Here is a 19,830-nt window from a genome sequence, read left to right as displayed (position 1 = left end):
CCAGGGCTGCTGCAGCCAAGTGCCCCAGACTGGGCAGCTTAAACAGCAGAGACCTGCTGCCTCACGGTTCTGGAGGACCGAAGTCTGAGATCAACAGGTGTCGGCAGGTTCCTTCCGAGGCTGTGAGGGGAAACCTGCTCCAGGCCTGCATGCTGGCTTCTGGTGGTTTGCTGGTGACGGCTGGGGCTCCTTGGCTTGCAGAAGCACCCCCCCGTGTCCGCCCTATGTTCACAGGGTGGTCTCCCTGTTATGCGTGTCTGTACCAAACCTCACCTTTTTATAAGGACACAGCCACGTTGCATTAGGCCTCCTCCTACTGCAAATGTGAACTCACCTTAAGTAATTACACCAGCAATGAACCTATTTCCAAATAAGGTCCTTTCTGACCTTAAGATTAGAACTCAAGACGTGAATTTTGGCAGAGGGGAGAACAAAATTCAACCCACAACAGATGCCACTGACTGGATCTCAGTCACACGGCCACACTTACAGGGGAGGCAGGGAACTTGATGGTGTCGGTGACATCAGTGCCCCATTGGTCAGCTGTAAGCACCACGCCAGCCGGTGGTGAGGAAGGGCTTAACTGACTGTGTCGTCAGCAGTCACGTGGGTGCCCGGTTTCTAAACCAAGGCTCAGAGGGCTTGTCCGGCTGACGGGAGAGAATGCTGGAACCCAGCCCTGCATCTTCTGACGTCAAATTCCAAATTCTTTCCAGGCAGTTCTCCATACCTCTCTTTTCCTTTTTAAAATTAATTTTTTTATTATAATTTAAGCATATATCCATGCATTGTTCTTTGAAAAATTAAACCCAAACGGATATGGTTCCTACCAACCCAAGACATAATCACAGTTACGAATTTGATGTTTATCCTTCGAGAACTTTTAAAAACCTTCACACATGCACCATAGAATCGTTTAGTGGGTGTGTCCACACAAATGGTATCTTAAGGTGGGTAACATGCTGCAACCTGCTTTTTTAACTCAAAAATATGTTAGTGTCTATACTCTCTCGTTTCTTTAACTGCCACGTGACATTCCACAGTCTGTGGGTTCCATGGTCAAGACTCTCTCAAGTAGAGACACTTGAGTTGCTGTCCTTTACGAAGATCGCTAACGAGGTAGCGATAAACACCCTTGAGCCTGCTTCCCAGGAGACAGGCTCGTGTTTTGCTGGCGTGGCTTCCGAGAAAGGAGCTGTCGAGTCACAGATGGTGATAGGTTCTCCATAACACTGGTCCTGCCCAAGCATACCGATCTGCCCAGCCCCGTGAACGGGACTACCTCCGGGTTCCAGAATGGGTAAGCTCAGCACACGGGTGCAGGCCAAAAAGGGACCGCACCTCCATCATAGCTCTGGGGAGGGGTGGCCTGGTGGGCAGAACTTTGGGACACGCTGCCCTAAATAAGGAAAGGCAGGTAAGGGGGCCAGGGGTGACTGGCTTCGGTGGCTGGTCAGGAGCCTGGAAGGAGAAACCCCAGAAGACGGAGGACAAGAAATCTGAAAAGAGTTGGGCTGTCTCGAGGGCTGGCCCAGACCCCGGCCAGGTCTGCCCAGGAGCCACTAGGGGGCCCTGCTCTAAGACTGTCTGCACAGCAAGTTCTTCCTCAAAGGAAGTCCAGGAGCCAAGACTTCCTCGGCTGGGGCTTACCCCTAATGACGACGAAAATGAAACTTAAAACAGGCAAGTCCGCGTGGGGTGGGCTTGCTAAGTAAACTGCGAAGCACAGAGAGAATAAAATACCACGTGGCCACTGATAACCACATATTCTCTGTTTATTAGCACAACGATAATTCACAGCAATGACCGCGTGAAAATGTGCGTCACAGAGCACCGTGGATGGAATGGTCCCACTTACACGACTGTAAACACACACCCACGTGCTCACGTACACACGTGTGCGTGTCCTGGAGGGGGGGGTCTGGATCTATCGCCAGAGTGGAAGGGGGAGTGGGGATGGTGTCCTGTAGATTTTACAATAAGCATTTATGAATTTTACAAAAACACCAAAGCTATCACTTTTTTTAAATTTTAGAAAACACAAACAGCAAAGTTATTTTTAAAACTTTAAATCGTTTGGCAAACCTCGGTTTTCCTCCCAGCAACAGCACAGCCGCCGCCATCAGAAAGGGCACCCAGCTGCGAGGTGCCCGCTTACCCCACCTTCCCCCGGAATCCAGGAGGGCGCTGGGGCGAGAGGGCTCCTCTCCCAGACCAGGCTGAAATCCCTGCCCTTCCCTTTCTCACATGATCTGCCATTCTCCAAACCACTCTTCAAAAAAGCGTTCACACACAGGGAACAGCAGAAGGGAGGTCCTTTATCAGTCACCCCGGGGGAAGGGAGGAATCCCACCTGTGGATCCCCAGTTCCCTTCCCCTCCTCCGGGTCACCTGCTCAAGTTTCTCAGGTCCATCCGTAAGGCGGCATCCGGCACCACAGTGACAAGAACCTTCCGTGAGGCCCTCTGCCCGCGCCCGTCAGAGGCCCAGTCAGGCCTTCAGCAGGGCGATCTTGTGTTCCGGAACAGAGTCCTCGCTGACGTTGTAGGGCTGAGCCCCAGGTTCTTGCTTCAGGTATTTTTCTGCAGAAAACACAAGGTTTTCAAACACTAAAAAAGCAAAGTGAGGATGGGTCAGTTCACAGAATGAGATCAAAGGCCGGCATTTTGGGGAACTCATGTGCTGGGAGTTGAGGTCCTTGGACCGGTGTCCCTAGCCCTGGTCTGGGCTCACCGAAGTCCCCCAGCCACAACAGCCCTCCTCACTGCCGGGCAGGGTCCACCACTGCTTCCAGCAGCAACGTGGGTGCATCCAGCAGATACCACGCTGAGCCGAAGGAGCCAGGTACAAAAACATTCTTTTGATCCAGCCACATAAAGTTCTAGAACAGGCTACGCTGACCGATGCTGGGGGGAGTCAGAGCGGTGCTGAACCCCAGGGTGGGGAGGGGGCCACTGGAACGAGGAATGAGGGAGACGTTCTACATCCTGATTAGTGGACACCTGGCTGCACCCAACCGTGAGGACTCTCGGACTCAAGCACCGACCCTCCTGTCTCTCAGGGTTTCCGTCCTGCCATCCTGACCCCATGGGGTGTGGGCAGCCGGGCTGCCTTGGATCTCTCTCTGATGACTGGCTGCACCCACCTGCTTCTTCCATGGTGGAGAAGTACAGGACGCCCTTCAGGTCAGCAGACAGCAGGACACGGAGAACGGGGACCTGCGGGCAGACAAACAGTGATTCCACGTGGGGACGCTCCTGCCAGAGCAGCCCATGTCAGACTGCCTCAGATCTCCGTAAGAACACGGAGATGAGCGCTCTGCAAACACAACGCGGGATGCTGAGCTCTGCAGCGAGACACCGCAAGACAGGAGCCCGGCTGCCATCCTCGCTGTGTGCCCTTGGGCAGTCTGCTCAGCTTCTCTGGGCCTCGTCCCAGCATGGGGACCGTGATGACACCGACCTCACAGGCTGCCGACACTCACCTGCAGGCCAATGAGGGCAAGGGTGACACCCCGCTTGTGGAAGTCCTCCATGAGTTCCCCAAGCCCCTGCACCACGGTGTAGTCGATGCTGAAGACGTGGGTGCAGTCCAGGATGGCGCAGCGTGGCGGGGAGGCTGCGGGACAGGGGAGAGGTCACACTGGACGGAGGCCACCAGGGGAGGCCCTGGTCAGGGGCGCAGGCCAAGGAATGCCATCAATCTCTCTTCCCCGAGGGGGACGAGGAGGGAACAGGGACCAAAGACATTAGCTGTTTGGGGACAGCAGTCCGTTTCTGCTGCAGGTGGGTGAATAGTCTCCTTTCTCCCCTAAATACCAACTTTTAGAAGGAACAGGCCCTTAGGGACAAATGTTGGTGAACCATCACCCTTACTGCATGCAGACGGGGGGCCCAGTGGACACTGCTCTGAGACACCAGAGACACCCCTGGACCCGAGGACGAGCTCCTCTCTGACTGCTGAGGGCAGGGTCTTGGGGTCCAGCAACAGCCAGGCTAGGGCGCAGAGAGGGCGGCGGGGAGCTGGGGGGTGACCGCAGCCCATCTGGCCACATACTTCCCAAAGCCCGGTTCAGTATGTCCTCCCGGAGGTTGTCGATCGCAGGGAAGTGCAGGCCACCAGCCGGCTGCAGGATCAGCACCTGTCCCTCCGACACCTGGGGACGTGAGGGGAAGCCAGTGAGTACTGGAGGCAAGTCTGACCCGGCAGCTCTGCCAGGCACAGGCTGGAAGGGAGCGCGGAGCTGGTGGGTGCCCCACCCGCAGTGGGAAAGCACCGGTTTACAGCAGGAAGGCTACACCGTCCACCAGGTGAATGGTCACTCAGCAGTCCCTCGGGCCACAATTACATCAAGAGCTCAGAATGCCAGACCGTGGGGCCGAGGGCTCCACCTGCGGCATACTTCCCCCACCGGGCCCCCTGAGGCCAGTGGGTCCCCCTCAGGGAGGCCCGATGGGCTACCTGTATCTTGGGTCTGGCCACGGAGTGCAGGACAATCAGCACAGACACCAGGGTCCCGGCCAGGATGCCGTACTGGACTTCCCAGAAGCAGAGCAGGAAGGTCACGCAGAGGGGCAGCAAGTCCAGCCCTGGGAGAGGGGTCCAGCTGAGGGGCCGCCCCTCCTCAGCGAGCTCAGCTCCCAGCCACCCAAGTCCCCAGGGAGACCTACCCTTGTATGTGACTTTCCACATACTGAATAAAGGTGTCATGGACCCCGAGTAGCCCCTGAGGGGCCCCTGCATCTGGGGCCTTGGGGACCGATGCTGTTGACAGGCCATGCCAGCACAGGGCATGTCAGAGGCAGCAAGTCCCGCCCTGCCTGGGCTGAGGGACAGTTAAGACCTGCCTGGCTGGCCCTTCTCAGGAGACCAAGGAAGAAGGGATATGAGGACAGGGCCAGGCCTGGGATGTGGGGTTGGGGGAGGCACTGGGACGTCTCTGAGCTGCAGAAGGAGAAGGTATCACAGAGCAAAACGGGTGTGCTTGGGGGTCAGCCCTGGAGCCCACCCCAGACACACGCCTCTCGGCCAAGCCCCCCGCCCCGGCCTCAGCGTCTGCCAGGGGTATCTGCTGTGTGCCCCGTGGCACGGAAACGGAGGCACAGCAGCGCGCGCTCCGGGGCTGCTCTGAGATGGGATGCGATGACACCTGTGCGCCCTGGTGCCGACAAGCACATGGCACGGTTCCCTTCTCTCTGTAACTCGTGAGGGCCGACTAGCAAGGAGCCTGAGAAGTCACGTAAATCCCTCCACTGCTTTGAGAAACAAGACAAAAACTAGCACAGTAAAGGGCCTGCAGGTTCGGAGTCCCTGGAGCCGCTGTGACTGGCGGGGAAGGGGAGGCTGTGACGCTGGCCCCGCCGGTCACCCTGGGAAGCCCCGGTCTCTCTGCAGCCCGGCCGGCTTGGCAGCGGCCGTCGGCGGGGGAGCGTTACGCTCGGCGTGGATGGGGCATACGTACTCTTCACGCGCCACAGCGTCCGGACGATCTTGGTATCGAACAGGGGGGCCACGGCCATGATGATGACGGCGGCCAGGGCGGACTTGGGGATGTAGTAGAAGAACGAGGTCAGGTAGTCGAGCGACAGCAGCACCAGGGTTCCTATGGGGGGGAGGGCTGCTGTGACCTCGCAGTCCGGCCACCTGACTCCCCCTGGGAGGAGCCCCACCTGGGCAGGGCCCAGCCCTGCTCTGGGGGACGCAGCTGCACCTTGGCCCCGCGTCCCTTCCCCTCCTCTTACTGCTGCGGACACGGGGGTGGGGGTGACATGGTGTGTGTGCGAGGGGTGCTCACCCGTCATCAGGCCCCCTGCAGGGGTGCACACCCCCGACTGGGCATTCAGAGCTGTCCTGGAAGGCAACAGAGACCCGTTAGTGGCTGTCGGACCAAGGTGAGTACGGGAGGCGTCGGTCCACACAGCTGTGGCTGGCGTCCCAGACCAGGGCGGCGGGGACAGGAGGCCCCACCGACGTCAGCACCTCTCTCCACGGGGGACTCCCGGGCCTTCTCGGTGAACCCAGAATAACCGATCAGCATGTCTGAGAGGGGCCTGGACGTAAACCCAAATACCCAACAGAAGAGCCAGATTAAAACTCGCTGCCCCGGGCTGAAGTGCATCCCACCGCCGGGCCCCATCCCCACGCTGAAGCCCGGAGCCCCGCCCCTCAGGAAGTGACTGAGTTTGGAGAAAGGGCCTTGAAAGGGGTGTTTAAGTTAATGTGAGGGTGGGCCCTCCTCTAACACCCTTGTAAGAGGAAACTGGGACACAGAGGAACGGCCAAGTGAGGACAGGGAGCAGGCGGCCATCTGCAAGCCCAGGAGGGAGGCCTCAGGAGCTGCCAGCGCCTTGATCTCAGACGCCCCCAAAACTGTGAGAAATAAACGCCTGCTGTTGAAGCCACCTCGTCTGCGGTGCTTTGTTACAACGTCTCTGGTGAAAGAACACAGCACCCTACGACGGAATCCCCACCGCGGTGAGAAATGATGCAGACGCTCACTTTTACTGACGTAGAAAAAAGCTGTCAAGTGGGGGAATCCCACTTAATGTGTGTGTGTACATGTAGGCAGATCACATACAGGTGCACGCACACACGTGTATATACGTGCACGTGCAAACAGAAAAAACCTACGTGGAGAAACACAATTCCAACAGTGAGTGGACTGCCTGTCTGCAAAAATGCTTTCAGATCCAAGTGCCAGGATAAGCTTTCTCTGCCAGAGATGTGGTCCTCAGGCCATGTTCCCGTTTGCCACCACCAAGATGACGAGGGAACAGCACCGGGCCCCGCCTCCTCCACGCCTCCCAACGCCCTGACCGGGCTCTGTGCCCACCCATGCTTCCTCCAGAAATAAATTTTGTCTGTACGCTTCCCCGGAAGGCCTTCTCCTAAGTCACCTTTAACCTCTACGGAATTAAGCAGAAACTTCATTCATTAAATATCTATACAATTATTTCAGGACCCACTATACACAAGGAACGATGCTAGATACTGAGAAATACAAAATATGACCTTGACTGAACAGGCTGGCAATCTGCTTATGCCAACAAAAACAAGTAAGTAAAACTGAAAAACAGAGGTTCTATTTCACGAACACTAACACAGCACCTACCGGGCCACCAGCATTGTTCTATGTGGTTTTCATTAAATTCTCTAAATAACTCTGAGACAGGCCCATCATGAGCCGTTTTACAGACGAGGGCACTGGGGTGCGGAGGCTGGGCAGTGTGCCCTGCACCCTCCGGGACACGGTGGCTTGGGGTGGCAGGAAGTTTGGTGCCCAGACAGGGTTGGTCAGGGTTCAGGACCTCGGCCCGGAGGCTGGGCACTGACGCCTCCTCCTCCAGCCACGAGTCACCCGCACACACGACCCCACCCGAGAGTCTGCATGCGACCCCGGGCCCACGTCCTCAGGCAGAGCCCCGCCCTTCCTGGCCCCGCTTTCTCTCAGGAGCTTTCTCTCAGGAATTAACTCCTGCGCCGAGAGGAGACGCGGGCAGCACTTCCACATGCGGGGACTTCTGAGTCAAAGGCCAGCAGGAAAACCAGCCGGGATGTGAAGGGAGGCAGGGCCAGCCCCCCGCCCCGCCCTCGGACCTCCGACCCAGCCGGACAAGAAGGAGAACGGCCTCCTCGGGGTGGAGGCAAGAGCCCCGAGGGGAAGCTGCTGCGTCAAGCCGATGAGGACCCTCTGCCTGGGCTAGGACGTCCCCAGAGACTCGGAGGAGGAAGCACGTGGTCACTCACCGTCCAAAGCTGCCCGTGACGGGGAAGGAAGAGAAGATGGAGCCCAGGATGTTGGTCAGGCCTGGAGAGAGAATGGAGGCAAAAGGCTTACCCAGGAAGAGGGGCGTGAACAGAGGGGAAAGGAGCTGGGGAGGAAAGGAGGGGAAACCAGAAAGGAAACGGAGACAGAGAGGGGAGGAGCCAGCCAGGAGGCGTCCTGCACGCGGCCGGCTCTCTCAGAGGGACAAGACAAACCACGATCTTTGACAAGCTCCCTGAGGTTGATTCTAGCAATGAAGTAATTCTGAGCCCGGCCTTGCCTGTGTGACTTAAACGCGCCTTTTCCCGTGTATGAGACAGAGGACCCCCACCTGCCCAGAAGGGGGCTCGCCGAGTATGGCAACTGTGCACAGACAGGCCCAAAGGGCCCAGGAAGTCCGCTGGCATCCCCCGCACTCTGAGTTCCTTCAAACCTACACTCCCTCGTGAGATGACCAGCCGAGGGGAGGGGCAGAAGGTCACGGCCAGTAAGCTGCCTTCCCCACGTGCCTCTGATTAATCTGCACTGGACACGAACATGCCCAAACCGAGATAACCAGCCCAAGTTCACCACCATTGGCTCCGTGAGCACCTGCCTCACCCAGGGGTCTTCACAAAACCCACAACCGGTCACAGATTCAAGGCCTCAAGACAACTCAGGTGACACCTAGGACACACCTGTGTGCAGTCAGGTGGCCTGGGATCCACTTGAGTCTTCACTCATCCACCTGCCCCACCTGGAGGGAGGCCCAGGGTGGGGCAAAGGCAGCCAAGAGCCTGCACAATCAGCAGCTCACCTGAAACCCCACCTGGCCGCATTCCTCAGTAATCTGACCATCACCCCAGGAAGCTCCCAGCCCAGCCCACGAGGAGCACTCGGGCGTTCCCCGCCACAGAACAGCCACAGATCTCAGGGTCTGGTGCACAGCAGGCGCTCAATAAGCCTGAGGCAGGCTGGACGCCTGGCATCGGCTCCCTGCTCCTGGGGAATGGACAGAGCCACCCGGGACTGGAGGACAGGCCGCCCTCAGGCCACCTTTGCTACCTGCCCCTCAGCACAACCAGCATCACCCAGACCCCAAGAGCCGCTGCCTGCCCGCTGCTGGAGTCTTACCGATGGCCAGCAGCTCCTGGTTGGCGTCAACACGGTAGTTATTTTGAGAGGCTACAGAGAACAGATAATAAAAACATTGTCACTAGATGTATGCCATCAGGAGGCTGTTTACGAAATGAGAAAGCAGGTTACCTAGGTTTCTCCCTACAGCATTGTCTGTGTTTTGTAAATATAAGGTATAAACAGGGACAAAATACACACGTACGTGAAAATGCAGTAGTGTTCCTGTGGGCTTACAATAAAAAAAACAGTAGAAAGACGTCAAGCGCAGCGCTAGCAGCGGTTAGCTGGGGCAGCGAGGGAGACCACAGGTGCTCTGTTTCTCCTTCACCCATTTCTGAACGTTCAATACTTGGTGCAACAAAAACCTACTGCTTTTATAATAAGGGAAAGATGCTTAAAACTAAAAAACTTCCTGGTTACAGTCGAGATGACAAGAAAAGTCTCATGTGAGGCCCAGAGAGAGGAGTGGGGAGCTCTGGGGAACCACGGAGGGGTATGAATTTAGGACAGCAGTTGTCCAACTTCCTGTAAAGGGCCAGACGACATTATTTTAGGCTCGAGGGCCACGCTGTCACGGCTGCTCGGCTCACCGCTGTGACTCGAAGCAGCCGTAGAACGAGAAACAAGCGAGCAAGAGACCGTGCTCCAGTAAAACCTGACTTGTGGGCATCTCACCAAATCCCAATCTCCTTCAGAGTTTCCCTCCAAACACTTAAAAATGAAAAAGCCAGGGGAAGGGTGTAGCTCAGTGGTAGAGCACGTGCTCAGCATGAAGGAGGTCCAGGGTTTAAGGCCCAGTACCTCTGTGAAAAAATAAATAAAAATAAATGAATCTGATTACCTCTTCTCCCCCTAAATAAACAAACAAACCCACAAAAGTCATTCTAGGGTCATGAGCAGCAGGCCACGGCTTCCTAAACCCCTATTTAAGAGAATGACAACCTTTACAAATGAAAACAGGAGGGCGGCTGACTTCAAAAGAAAACAGTTTTCTAACCAACAGACAAAACAAGTAACAGCTGTCAGAAGCAAATTCCAAGATACCCTCCCCCAAGTTATAAAACAGATCAAGGGGGGAGGGTACAGCTCCGTGGTTGAGTGCGTGCTTAACGTGCACAAGGTCCTGGGTTCAATGCCCAGTATACCTATTAAAAGATATATGAATTTAAAAATTACCTGCACCAAAAAGACATTTTAAAAAATATCAGAAAAGTAAAAACTTAACAAGAAAGATGTGAGCTGAACAGGTCACAGACTGAACTGCAGTGTGATCTTGAGTAACTGCTGGCGTGTGGAAGGGAAACCCTTTTAGAACGGACGCTGGCCTAGCGGCTCCTTGGTATGCTCTGCTGGTCCACAAGCCAGAACCTCAGAGAAGGAAGTGTACCCCTGGCACAACCTGGGCTGGGCAGTGAACACTATGACTTATGTCGTCATAATAACACACTCTGTGTATCTGAGTTTTACCTTTAGAATCACCCTAGGCCCAAACAAAGGAGGACTTAACCCTGTTACAGAACAGAATGACCATGTCGTCCTCTTGGACAACACAAAGCTGGAAGCCCAGGGACCCAAGATGGAAGGGAGGACACGTGAAGGGCTTGGCAGCCTCAGCTCACGCGGAGGGAACCAGAGAACTGAGCCACACACGCGTAAGTAGATTAGCATCTCCCAGCCTCCCTGGGTACAAGGGGGGCCGGCCAGGTGTGCTCAGATAGCTGGAAAAGACACTTCTTAAAATTTTTAGGAATTTTTGCAAACCAGTTACCAAAAATAGCCATTATTACCAATTTAAAATTTTCAATCAAGTAAGTTACTTTAAGAACAAAGACAATGCCTAAAGCGTGTTGCTTCCCAGTTTGTTTTACTGCCTTTGATTAAGGCCGGTGAGGTTATTTAAGTGTATGTGGATGGTGGATGGTGGCTACTTCACATCGCATCCCAAAGTTCAACCTCCGTGGTCAGCCTGCAATCAGCTGGTCCGGGGGAGTGCTTACACCACACACACAGAGTGCAACTGGCAGAGGCTAAACACAGGACCTTTCATGTCCACAGAGAGCAGGCTGCCAAACGTTTCCAGACGCTGTAAGGAATCTTTCATTGTAAACCCATTTTTACTATAGATTTTGTTTTAACATGAGCATGAATCACTTGGGATAAAAATTCAAAGTTTTAAAAATCAGAGCAGATAAAAGCAAGCAGGAGAGCAGGGAAGCAAGGCAGGTGGGGCTCTGGGCTGAGACGCCAGGGAGGGCATCGGGTGGGCATCTTACCAAAGGATTTGGCCACCGCGATGCTCTCCAGGAGACCCACCAGGGGTACCACGGCCAGTCCGGCCCCCATGCCCTGAGAGAGGAGAGAGGGATGGTGAGGAACCCCCTGGGACGGCCAGGAGGGGTCTGACCAGGCAGTGACCCGCTGGGGCAGGTGCTGACTCCTCGTCTGACGGAAGCAGACGTCCTTCAGCCGCAGGGCTGCGAGCTCACACCGCAGGCAGCGCGACGCTGAGCAGAACAGGACACGCTCCTGCTCGGCTGGCGTAAGACCCCTGGGCTCCAGGCAGAAAAGTAAATGCGATGTCCCTGGAGGTTGTGCCTCATCTAGAATTCATTTGCACGCCTGTCTCCGCACCAGAGCCGCCCCTGGGGAGGACACGGCAGCTCCTGCTGAGCTCAGAGATGCCTGTCACTAAGCCGATGTATCCGGGACGTAGAGCCAGGCTCAGGGGCCACTGTGACCTCGGCTCCCTGCTTCTACCCACCTGCACCATCTCGGTGAAGGAGACTGTCCCGTTGGTGGTGGTCACTGAGAAGGGAGGGACGTGGGGTTCAGGCAGCCCCTCGGGTGTCTTCCCAGTTAGAACGAAGGGCTGGTATCCAGTCACCTCGAAGGAGTACGCGACCAGGGCAGCAAAGGACACAACCAGGGCGTTGCGAGCTAGGACAGACAGGGAGAGACCGTCGGTGAAACCTGGATTCTCCGGGTCCCTGGACAAATACGCCTCAGGAGGCGGAAGAGCCCGCCCCAGCCTGGGAGAAAGCACAGACACAAGCGCCCACGTGGCAGGCGTGAACACAGAACCCAAAATACGCCACAGCGAAGAAATAATAAAGGTTCGAGCAGAACCAACGAACTAGAAAACAAACCCAACAGAGACACCAATGCAATCCAAGTGGGTTCTGAGACGGCCGTGAAATCAGCACACTTCCAAATCAACTGATGAGAGAGAACGGTGGGTGACCTGGGAGCAAGGCCCCACTCTGCCTCATCCTAGCCGTGTGCCTCGGGAAGTCTGGTCTGGTTTGTCTGTTGTTAGAAAAGCAGAGGAAATAATATCCCATCTTCATGGGAATCAAAGGCAGTGACGCCTGCGACGTGCTTCCCAAGCGCCCAACACTTTATGTGGGATCACAGCTCATTCAGTTCCTGCAAGTCCGCTTTTTCACCTGCAAACAGGGAGACGTGACGGCTGTTGCATCTGCCCAACAAGGGTGTTCGGGGGCCAAACGACTTTTCTATGAATTGATGAACAAATGCAAGGTTCTGCTGTAGATTAACCTGTACTCACTCAACTAGAATATAAGCTGAAATGATGACTTTCTGAAAAAGCACAGTTGGGAGCTCAGTAACTAGTTTCCTAAGGTGATGCTTCGTGTTCTGGAGAGAGGAGACAGCAGCCCTCAGGGAACCTGCAGGGTTTCGGAGGAGCCCTTCTCAGACCTCAGCGCGCCTGCGAGTCGCCCGGTGAGCACATTGCCGTGCAGGTTCCGTGTCAGAGGGCTGGGTGGGTCTGAGCACCTGCATTTCCAACAAGCTCCCAGGGGATGCCCAGACCGATGGTCCGAGGCCACACTTTGAGTGTCAAGGTTTTAGAGGACAGAGCCTGTTTCCACTATTTTACAGGTGACAACTGAAGCTCAGGAACTCTGGCAAGTGACACGTGCAAGAGCCAGACAAGTGGCGGAAAGCTGGGACTGGAAGCCGGGTGTTTCCACTGCGCTCTGCCCCGCTCCTGACTGCTCAGCCTTCACCCTCGGCCTCCAGTCTGCAGGAGGTGGTCTGGTGAGTGACTCCAGGAACTGGGAGCCACCCTGAGCAGCTGGAAGTAACTTAAGGGCTGAAGTCTAGCCAACTCTCCTTCCCACAGCTGGCTGGGTTTCAGAAGCAGGGCCACGCAGGGTGATTTCCATTCCCCTCAGCTTTGGGAAGGCCCAGGAGACACTAACACTTTCTTGTTTTGCTGTACCTGCCTTCCTTTCTCGGTGTCACCAAAGGCCAGCTCAGTGGAGAGACTTCCGGCTGTCTCCCCTGCCCCCCAGACAGCCCTTGAGCCAGCCAGTGGTCTCACTGACCCTCCTCATCTTGTAGCCTTTTACTTCAGCCTTTCTTCACAGACCCTCTTGTTAACTGACTCATTCGATTGCAAGCCCAAAGCAAAATGTTTACCCCTGCCACCTACACAATTAAAACAGGACCAGCTGGCCTCAGGAGAGTTTGCTTCCTCCCCCAGGAACCTGCTTGGGTTCCTCGACCTTGGCAATGCTGACGCTTTGGGCCAGATCACCCTGCTCCGTGGGACGCTGTGCACTGCAGGATGTTTAGCGGGAACAGCCCCGCCCAGAGGGTCAACCAAAAACATCTCCGGGCACTGCCAAATATCCCCTGGAGGGCAAAATCCATGCTGGCTGACTGCTGCTGCAAAGCAGCGTTCCCCACCCTGGCTGCAAATCAGAACCACCTGGCAAGTGACGTGAGTGGCTCTAGTCAGGGGGGCCTCGGGCTCCTGAGGTAACCACACATGAGCCCAGGTTGCAAGGACAGATGTGGAAGCGGTCCCTCAGCCAGAAGGCCCCTCACCTGTCGTGGCAGTCCAAACCAGCCCGTGACTGAGCCGCACGCCGGGGGGCATCTCGGGGTGGACGGGAGGCACGTGGTCCCGCATCAGCTTCAGCACCAGCAGCAGCAGCATGCAGACCAGCCCCAGCACCACATCGCCCACCCTGCAGACAGATGCCACGTCAGTGCGCAAGCCCGCCGACAGCACCGGCCCTCGGGCCTTTGGTTGCTGCATCTGCTGGAAAGCTTCCTCTCTCAAACACTCTTTTTGCTTTTTCCTGAGAAATTTATGTCCCTGTTCTTCTTCAAAACCTAATTCAAATCTCAGTCGGGTAGGTGGGAGGGTATAGCTCAGTGACTGTGTGCTTGGTATGCATGAGGTCCTGAGTTCAATCCCCACTACCTTCATTAAAAAGTAAGTAAATAAGTAAATCTAATCACCTCCCACCTCCCCCCAAAAAACAAAACCAAAAATGAACATACAAAACCTCAGTAGGTACACAGGCCCTGGGAGTTGAGGCCCAGGTCACAGGGGCAGCCAAGCTACCAGCCCACATCTTCAGTCTAGCTCTCTGAGTTACAGGTGCTTCGCTGGGTCCAGAAGATTCACTTCTGACCTCCTATGATGCTCTCTGACTGGTCTACTGCTGTTTCCACTGGCCCCCTGAGGCTGACCCCCCCCCAGGTGCATCTCGTGGGCCGGAGAGCCCCTGACTTCTGGTGGGTTCAGCCCCTGGGAAGTCTCAGCAGCAGATCAGAAGGGGAGAAGACAACGGTCACAGGTCTCCCCCAGTCCCTCCTGCACTGCTCCCGCCAGGCAGCTCACCCTACAGCCCACCCAGATGAGTTTCTTCTCCTGTCACTACGGCCAAAGAGATGTCCTGATCCCCGGCTGGGTGCACCTAGGAGCACCTCCTGTTTGTCCCTTTACCCTGCCTGCCCTCTGGAGGGACCCCACTGTCTGAGGGAAGTGCTTGCTGCAGGAAATCGTCTCCATCTGCCACTGTCCCCTGGGCACCTGCATGCCTGCCTGCCCGCCTGCCCCTGCCTGGGTTGTCTCTTCTTCACTGAACCAGGAACCCTGTCTGTGACAACCTGCCTGCCTTTCCTCTATATGGTCCTTTCCCACTCCAACTGCCCAAGAAAGCTCTGCATGGGGCCACGCTAACCCCAACTCAGGCCACCTGAGCAGAGCTCCTCAAAGTTCCATGTGTATTCTGACCACATAGGGCTTTCATTAACCTGACTGATTCAGCAGCCCAAGCTGGCTGACAGCAGCCTGAGCATGCGTTTCTAAGCAGCTCCCAGGTGAAGTCCACAGTGCTACTCAGGGAACCTCTGCTTGAGCAGCAAGGCTCCAGGGGTCTGGAATAAATGCCACCTGGGAGTGGAAACGGGTAGAGGGCCAACAGAGGAGCCATGAAGGAAGAGCTTCTTTAAGAGGGGGCTGAAAAATAGCCAACAGGTACCTGGTCTCTCCGATGTTGCGAAAGATGTAATACACTTGCAGGAAAAACTGTCTGGGGATGTGCTGCAATCCCAACAGGTTCTGTTCAAACAGAGATTCTGATTAGACAACCTTCCCCAAAATAAAAAGCTAAGGCCACTCCCTTACAGCAAGCATCTCAGCAAGTCTTAAACCTGGAATCCCTTACCCCGCCAAAAGCCCTTCCTCGAGGAACATCTCCTGGCTCTCCAGAGGTCATCTGTCCATTCCCAAAGCCCCCAAGGGCAGCCGCGGGGAGGACCGGGCGGAGAGGGCATTTCACATTTGGGGATCAATGGCATGTCTTTGCAAATTACTTTTCTATTCGAGGAGAATCAACGTAGGCGACCGCAAAGCGGACACCCGTTCGACAGCGCCCTCGCCAGGCGTCCAGGGTCCGGAACTCCGGACCTACTGTCGCTTCCCCGCAGGCCCGGCCGCTATTGGCTCGTGGCCCCATCCATTATTTACTGGCCCGCCCTCCATTGGACAGACCATGTCGCCATTGGCCCTAGGCCGCGCCCGTCATTCAGAGGCCCGCCCTCCAAGCACCACCCCCTGCCAGAATGAAAAATCTCGCCTAGCGGCAGGCTGAGCCGCGCGCGTGGGCGAGCGCGGGGGCGCGGAGAGTGGGCTCCACTGGCTTCCAAGAAAGGGCGCTGGAGGACCCCGGCCATGTCGGGGTTCCTCGGGAGGGTAAGGGGGCGCTACTCTGTGCTTTAGTTCATTTGGCTCTTAATCTGAAGGGGAAGTCGAGGCCCAGACTCCCAAGATGGTCAGGCTCCAAAACCCCCAAAACCCGCCCAGCTCATAGCCCGGGTGGGGAAGGGCAGACATGGACAAGGGGCTTCTGTCCCAGGCAGGGGGCACCTACGTGGGCAGGTCAGGAGGACCCCCAAACCCACCGCAGCCTAGAGGCTCTCAGATGGCTATCATGACCTAGTCAAGGTTCAGAGGGCCTGACCCTCGGGCTGCCAAACATGAATGCATACAGAAGGTACCCTCTCCCTGCACTATGAAAAAAGAACATTCTTGACACTAAAAATGAAGGATGTTTCCAGAATAAAGGACAGCTCATCCCACGGAACAGAACTTGCCAAGCTTACACACCCCGACATATGTGTGTACATAATCTGTAATTCGAGTTTACCCACATTGTTCTGGGCTGCTCCCTCATCTGAGTGGGGATGATGATCAGCCTACCTCCCAGGGGGACGTGTGAGCATGGAACACAGGGCGAGCTTCATCGGTCGCCCAGCATGGAGTGACCTGTCAGCTGCGTTACCCTCCCACCCCCACAGCGCCCTGGGCCCAACGCTCTCACTTTCTCACTCAGCCTCCATCAGGGAAGCCTGTCACGGACCCGCCTTGGAGAGCCCTGGGGTCGGGGCTGGGGCAGGCCCCGAGTCTGTCCCATTCAGCTGGGTTCCACTCAGAACACCCAAGCTCAGGGCATGGGGGCCACACTGGCAGCAGAACAGTGCTTGCCCCCCAGGCACTCGGGACCCGGGGGAGGGGGATAAACCCATGATCACTGATTCCGGCTCTTGTAGGTGTGTGAACAGAAACACAAAGAACTGGCATTTGAAAACAACAAAAGTTGGAAAAAAAGACATAAAAATGAAATCACCTAGCTAAGTTAGCATGTGGGGACAATTTGCTTGTTGGAATTTTGGCAGGATGCTCGTGACCTGTGAAGGCCAGTGGCTGAGCGTGAGGTAAAGGCAGCAAGACTCTGCGAGGTGAACCAAGCACTCGGGTGAAAACTATGGCAAGAGCAGGGGCTGTCATTACTGGTTCCCCAAATCACCTGTTGTGGAATTTGGCCATTGCTCAGCACCTCTCCTGAGGGGTCACTTTATTACTGGAGACTCAGGCCAGCACTGCAGGCTCTGGGCCCTGAAGTAGCAAGAGCCTGACTGGCCAGCACACACAGGACCCCACCTTGGTCCTGCTAGCCAGCAGGTGCCCACGGGGCCAACTCATGTGCCTACCTTGATCTGTCCAAAGCTGATGGTGATGGCGGCAGCCGAGGTGAAACCTTTGATGACAGGGCAGGAGATGAAGTCCAGCAGTAACCCTGGACAGCCAAGAGCGAACACCAAGTTGGCCTAGCCCCACTGGGACCCAGAGGAAACAGGTGGATGTGGGCTGGGAGAGGTGGTATGGGTGGGACTGGGGCTAAGGACTAGTGGGGGGTATGCCCTGTTTGAGCTAGTCTGGAGAACAGGAAAGAGAGGCCAGGGATTGAGGTCCCAGGCACTTCTCCAAATGTCCTGGCCTCGAAGCACAATAGGGGAGGACTGAGGGCCACTTCTCCCAAGACACACACACACACACACACACACACACACACACACACACACACGGACAGCCCTTGGGATGCAAAGAAGGAAATGCTGAGGGCAGGGCATCTCCAGGAGGAGGTGCCTCGGTAGGTACCCCAGGAAGAGCAGATCTGCAGCCCACCCCCCATGGCAGAAAGGCCTGAAAGGCTTACCCAAGCGCAGAAACCCCATGCCTAACTGGATGCAGCCTGACAGGAAGGCCAGCAGCACAGCGTAGGCGGGCTTGCCGAAGGTGTAGAAGGAGACCAGGAGGGACATGATAGCGGTGGGGCCCAGAGTCACATCTCGGGAGGTGCCCAGAAAGAAGTAGACGAAGCACCCCATGAAGGCAGAGTAGAGGCCGTACTGTTGGGCAGAGAAAGCACTGAAGAGCCAGGAAGGACTCAGTGCACCCACGGGGTCCCCGGAGTGGACACCTGAGAGCAGGGACCTGGGGTCCCCACGATGGATCCTGGGCACAGCAGTGGACAAGCAGGGCTTGTGCTCACCCTGTTACCATGGTTGTGGGCCCGCAGGGATGAGGGGCCTCCTTTCCACCCACACCCAACCAGGGCCCCATGTGCTGATGTTCGAATCTGAGTCTGAGAAAGTGTCTAATAGCTACGGTGAGTCATCCCACTGGCCCCATCAGGCAATCCAGAACTAGCTTGGTGCCTGCGTGTGACAAGTGTGACAACAGGAGTCACAGAGGTGCAGGTCTGCCCCAAATCAGTCACATGCTCTAGGTTGTAAGCCAAGGCCTCCTGAGCCCCATGGGACTGGAGCCCTGGGTGCCCCTTTGCCTGGAGGAAATACTGTGCATTTCCATCTGCTCTGGGGCCAGCGCTGAGGCCTGGAGTGGGGTCATGCTGAGGGGAGGGGATGTGGCAGACAGCAGGGCAGAAATCTCACCTGGGGAGGGAGTCCAGCCACCTCAGCATAGGCCAAGGCCTGGGGGATGACCGTGAGCCCAACTGAGATCCCGGCGAGGAAGTCCATCTTCAGCGCGTACCAGGTGTAGTTGGGCAGCCAGGCCAGGAAGGGCAACCACTTCTGCATGGTCTCAGTGGACCAGCAGCAGGACATCGGGGCCAGGCCCGGAGGCAGGGGCCTGGCCGGACTCAGCGCGTCCACAGAAGACGGCATGTCTAGGGTGGGCGTGGGGAGACAGATCAGAAGTCAGAACCTGGGCTGCAGAAAACCCAGCAGTAGGGTGGGGGTCCAGGGACGTCAGAAGACGCACAATTGGTCTCCCCAACAAAGGGTGTGAGCCAGATGGGTTAAATCTCCTCGCACCTTGCTGATCTGAGACAGGAAGCCAACAGCCTGCGCAGAAGCCTCAATCAAAGGTGGAGTGCACCCCCTCCTGTCCACTGCTCTCCCTGAATCCCACCTGCCCAGACCCTGGGTGCCTTCTCTGCCTTCAACCACTGTGGCTGGAAGAAAATAATAAACGGTTTCTCAGTGAGAAATCTAAACGCTAATTGCACTCAAGGTTTCTCCTACCGAGGGAACTGTTTCCGTTTTTATTCCCCCCGACCCCGAGAATTTAAAGGGGAGCAGTGCAGAGAAAAGGAGGGTCCACGGGGGGCACCCAAGTCTGGCTGGCGGGGTGTGGGTGGGAAGACTAGAGGCTCTGAGCGCCCCGAGATTTTCCAAGTGCGCACTATAGCAGGCTCCACCCACTACGGCAGACTGCGGCGCGGAGTGGGGGGGGTCTCCCATCCTGACTCACCCCAACCCCCACCTGTGGCGTTCACATCTTTAGAGGAGCTCTGAAGATTCTAGTAGGTTCTGGGAAAACGTCAGAGGCTCCACCAGTAATTCAGGGTGCGCATCCTCTACGGCCCTGGCGCCCCCTGCGCGCAGAGCCGGTCCCAGACGACCCCCTACCCACTGCCCCGGCGGGGTGGCTCTGGACAGACCCTGTCCCCCACCCCTGAAGCCGACTGCCCGGACGCTAAGGTCTAAGGGTGGGGACCCCAGGCTAGCTGACAGTCCGCAGCCCGCCGGCCCCAGCAAGACGGAAGGTGGCGGAAACCTGGATGGGGACGCGGTGGGTGGGTAAGCGGGGTCCCCGCGGGAAGCGCCCGCACCCTGGGACCCCGCACCGCCCCCCGCGTCGGCCGCCCACCAGCGACCCCGGCCCGTCTCTGGCAGCTCGCCCACCTCGCCTCGGGCCTCGGCGCCGTCCGCCGCGCACTCACCGGACGCCGCAGCTGGGGTCTCCCGCGGCAGCCGCTGCGGGTCTGCAGAAACCGCAGAGAGACGGGGAGCGGGGGCGGGCTCGGGGCGGGGCC

General features: G+C 56.7%; 1 protein-coding gene across 3 annotated transcripts; it reads right to left on the bottom strand.

The window, feature by feature from the left end:
• Positions 1–1,757: 1,757 nt before the first annotated feature.
• On the bottom strand, positions 1,758–19,827 carry SLC26A11 (solute carrier family 26 member 11). Of its 3 annotated transcripts, none has more exons than XM_074343882.1 (17): positions 19,700–19,827; positions 18,443–18,678; positions 17,704–17,896; positions 17,198–17,283; positions 15,187–15,266; positions 13,739–13,881; positions 11,643–11,818; positions 11,155–11,227; positions 8,879–8,929; positions 7,747–7,807; positions 5,795–5,850; positions 5,462–5,602; positions 4,462–4,589; positions 4,057–4,156; positions 3,485–3,618; positions 3,146–3,218; positions 1,758–2,582 (listed from the first exon to the last, which is right to left on the bottom strand). In XM_074343882.1, the coding sequence occupies exons 2-17, from the start codon at positions 18,674–18,676 to the stop codon at positions 2,491–2,493; spliced, it is 1,821 nt and encodes a 606-aa protein (XP_074199983.1). In that variant the 5' UTR covers positions 18,677–18,678; positions 19,700–19,827; the 3' UTR covers positions 1,758–2,490. The 3 variants fall into 3 exon arrangements, with proteins under 3 accessions (XP_074199983.1, XP_074199982.1, XP_074199984.1); XM_074343881.1 differs by having other exon boundaries at positions 19,738–19,826; XM_074343883.1 differs by lacking the exons at positions 13,739–13,881; positions 17,704–17,896 and having other exon boundaries at positions 19,738–19,827.
• Positions 19,828–19,830: the final 3 nt, after the last annotated feature.

Source organism: Camelus bactrianus, chromosome 16, assembly GCF_048773025.1.
Source record: "Camelus bactrianus isolate YW-2024 breed Bactrian camel chromosome 16, ASM4877302v1, whole genome shotgun sequence".
Lineage (NCBI taxonomy): Eukaryota > Metazoa > Chordata > Mammalia > Artiodactyla > Camelidae > Camelus > Camelus bactrianus.
Note: the sequence above shows the minus strand (reverse complement) of the source record. Positions and strands in the feature narration are given on the sequence as shown.

Bases quoted from the DNA above. Each gene is read 5' to 3' on its own strand.
- SLC26A11 (XM_074343882.1), bottom strand. From the start codon at position 18,676: ATGCCGTCTTCTGTGGACGCGCTGAGTCCGGCCAGGCCCCTGCCTCCG. The intron at 11,819-13,738 runs GTGAGGGGCCTT...TGTCTGTCCTAG, and splicing joins GGTTTGGACTGCCACGACAG to CTCGCAACGCCCTGGTTGTG. The intron at 11,228-11,642 runs GTGGGTAGAAGC...CTCCTCTCTCAG, and splicing joins CCTTCACCGAGATGGTGCAG to GGCATGGGGGCCGGACTGGC.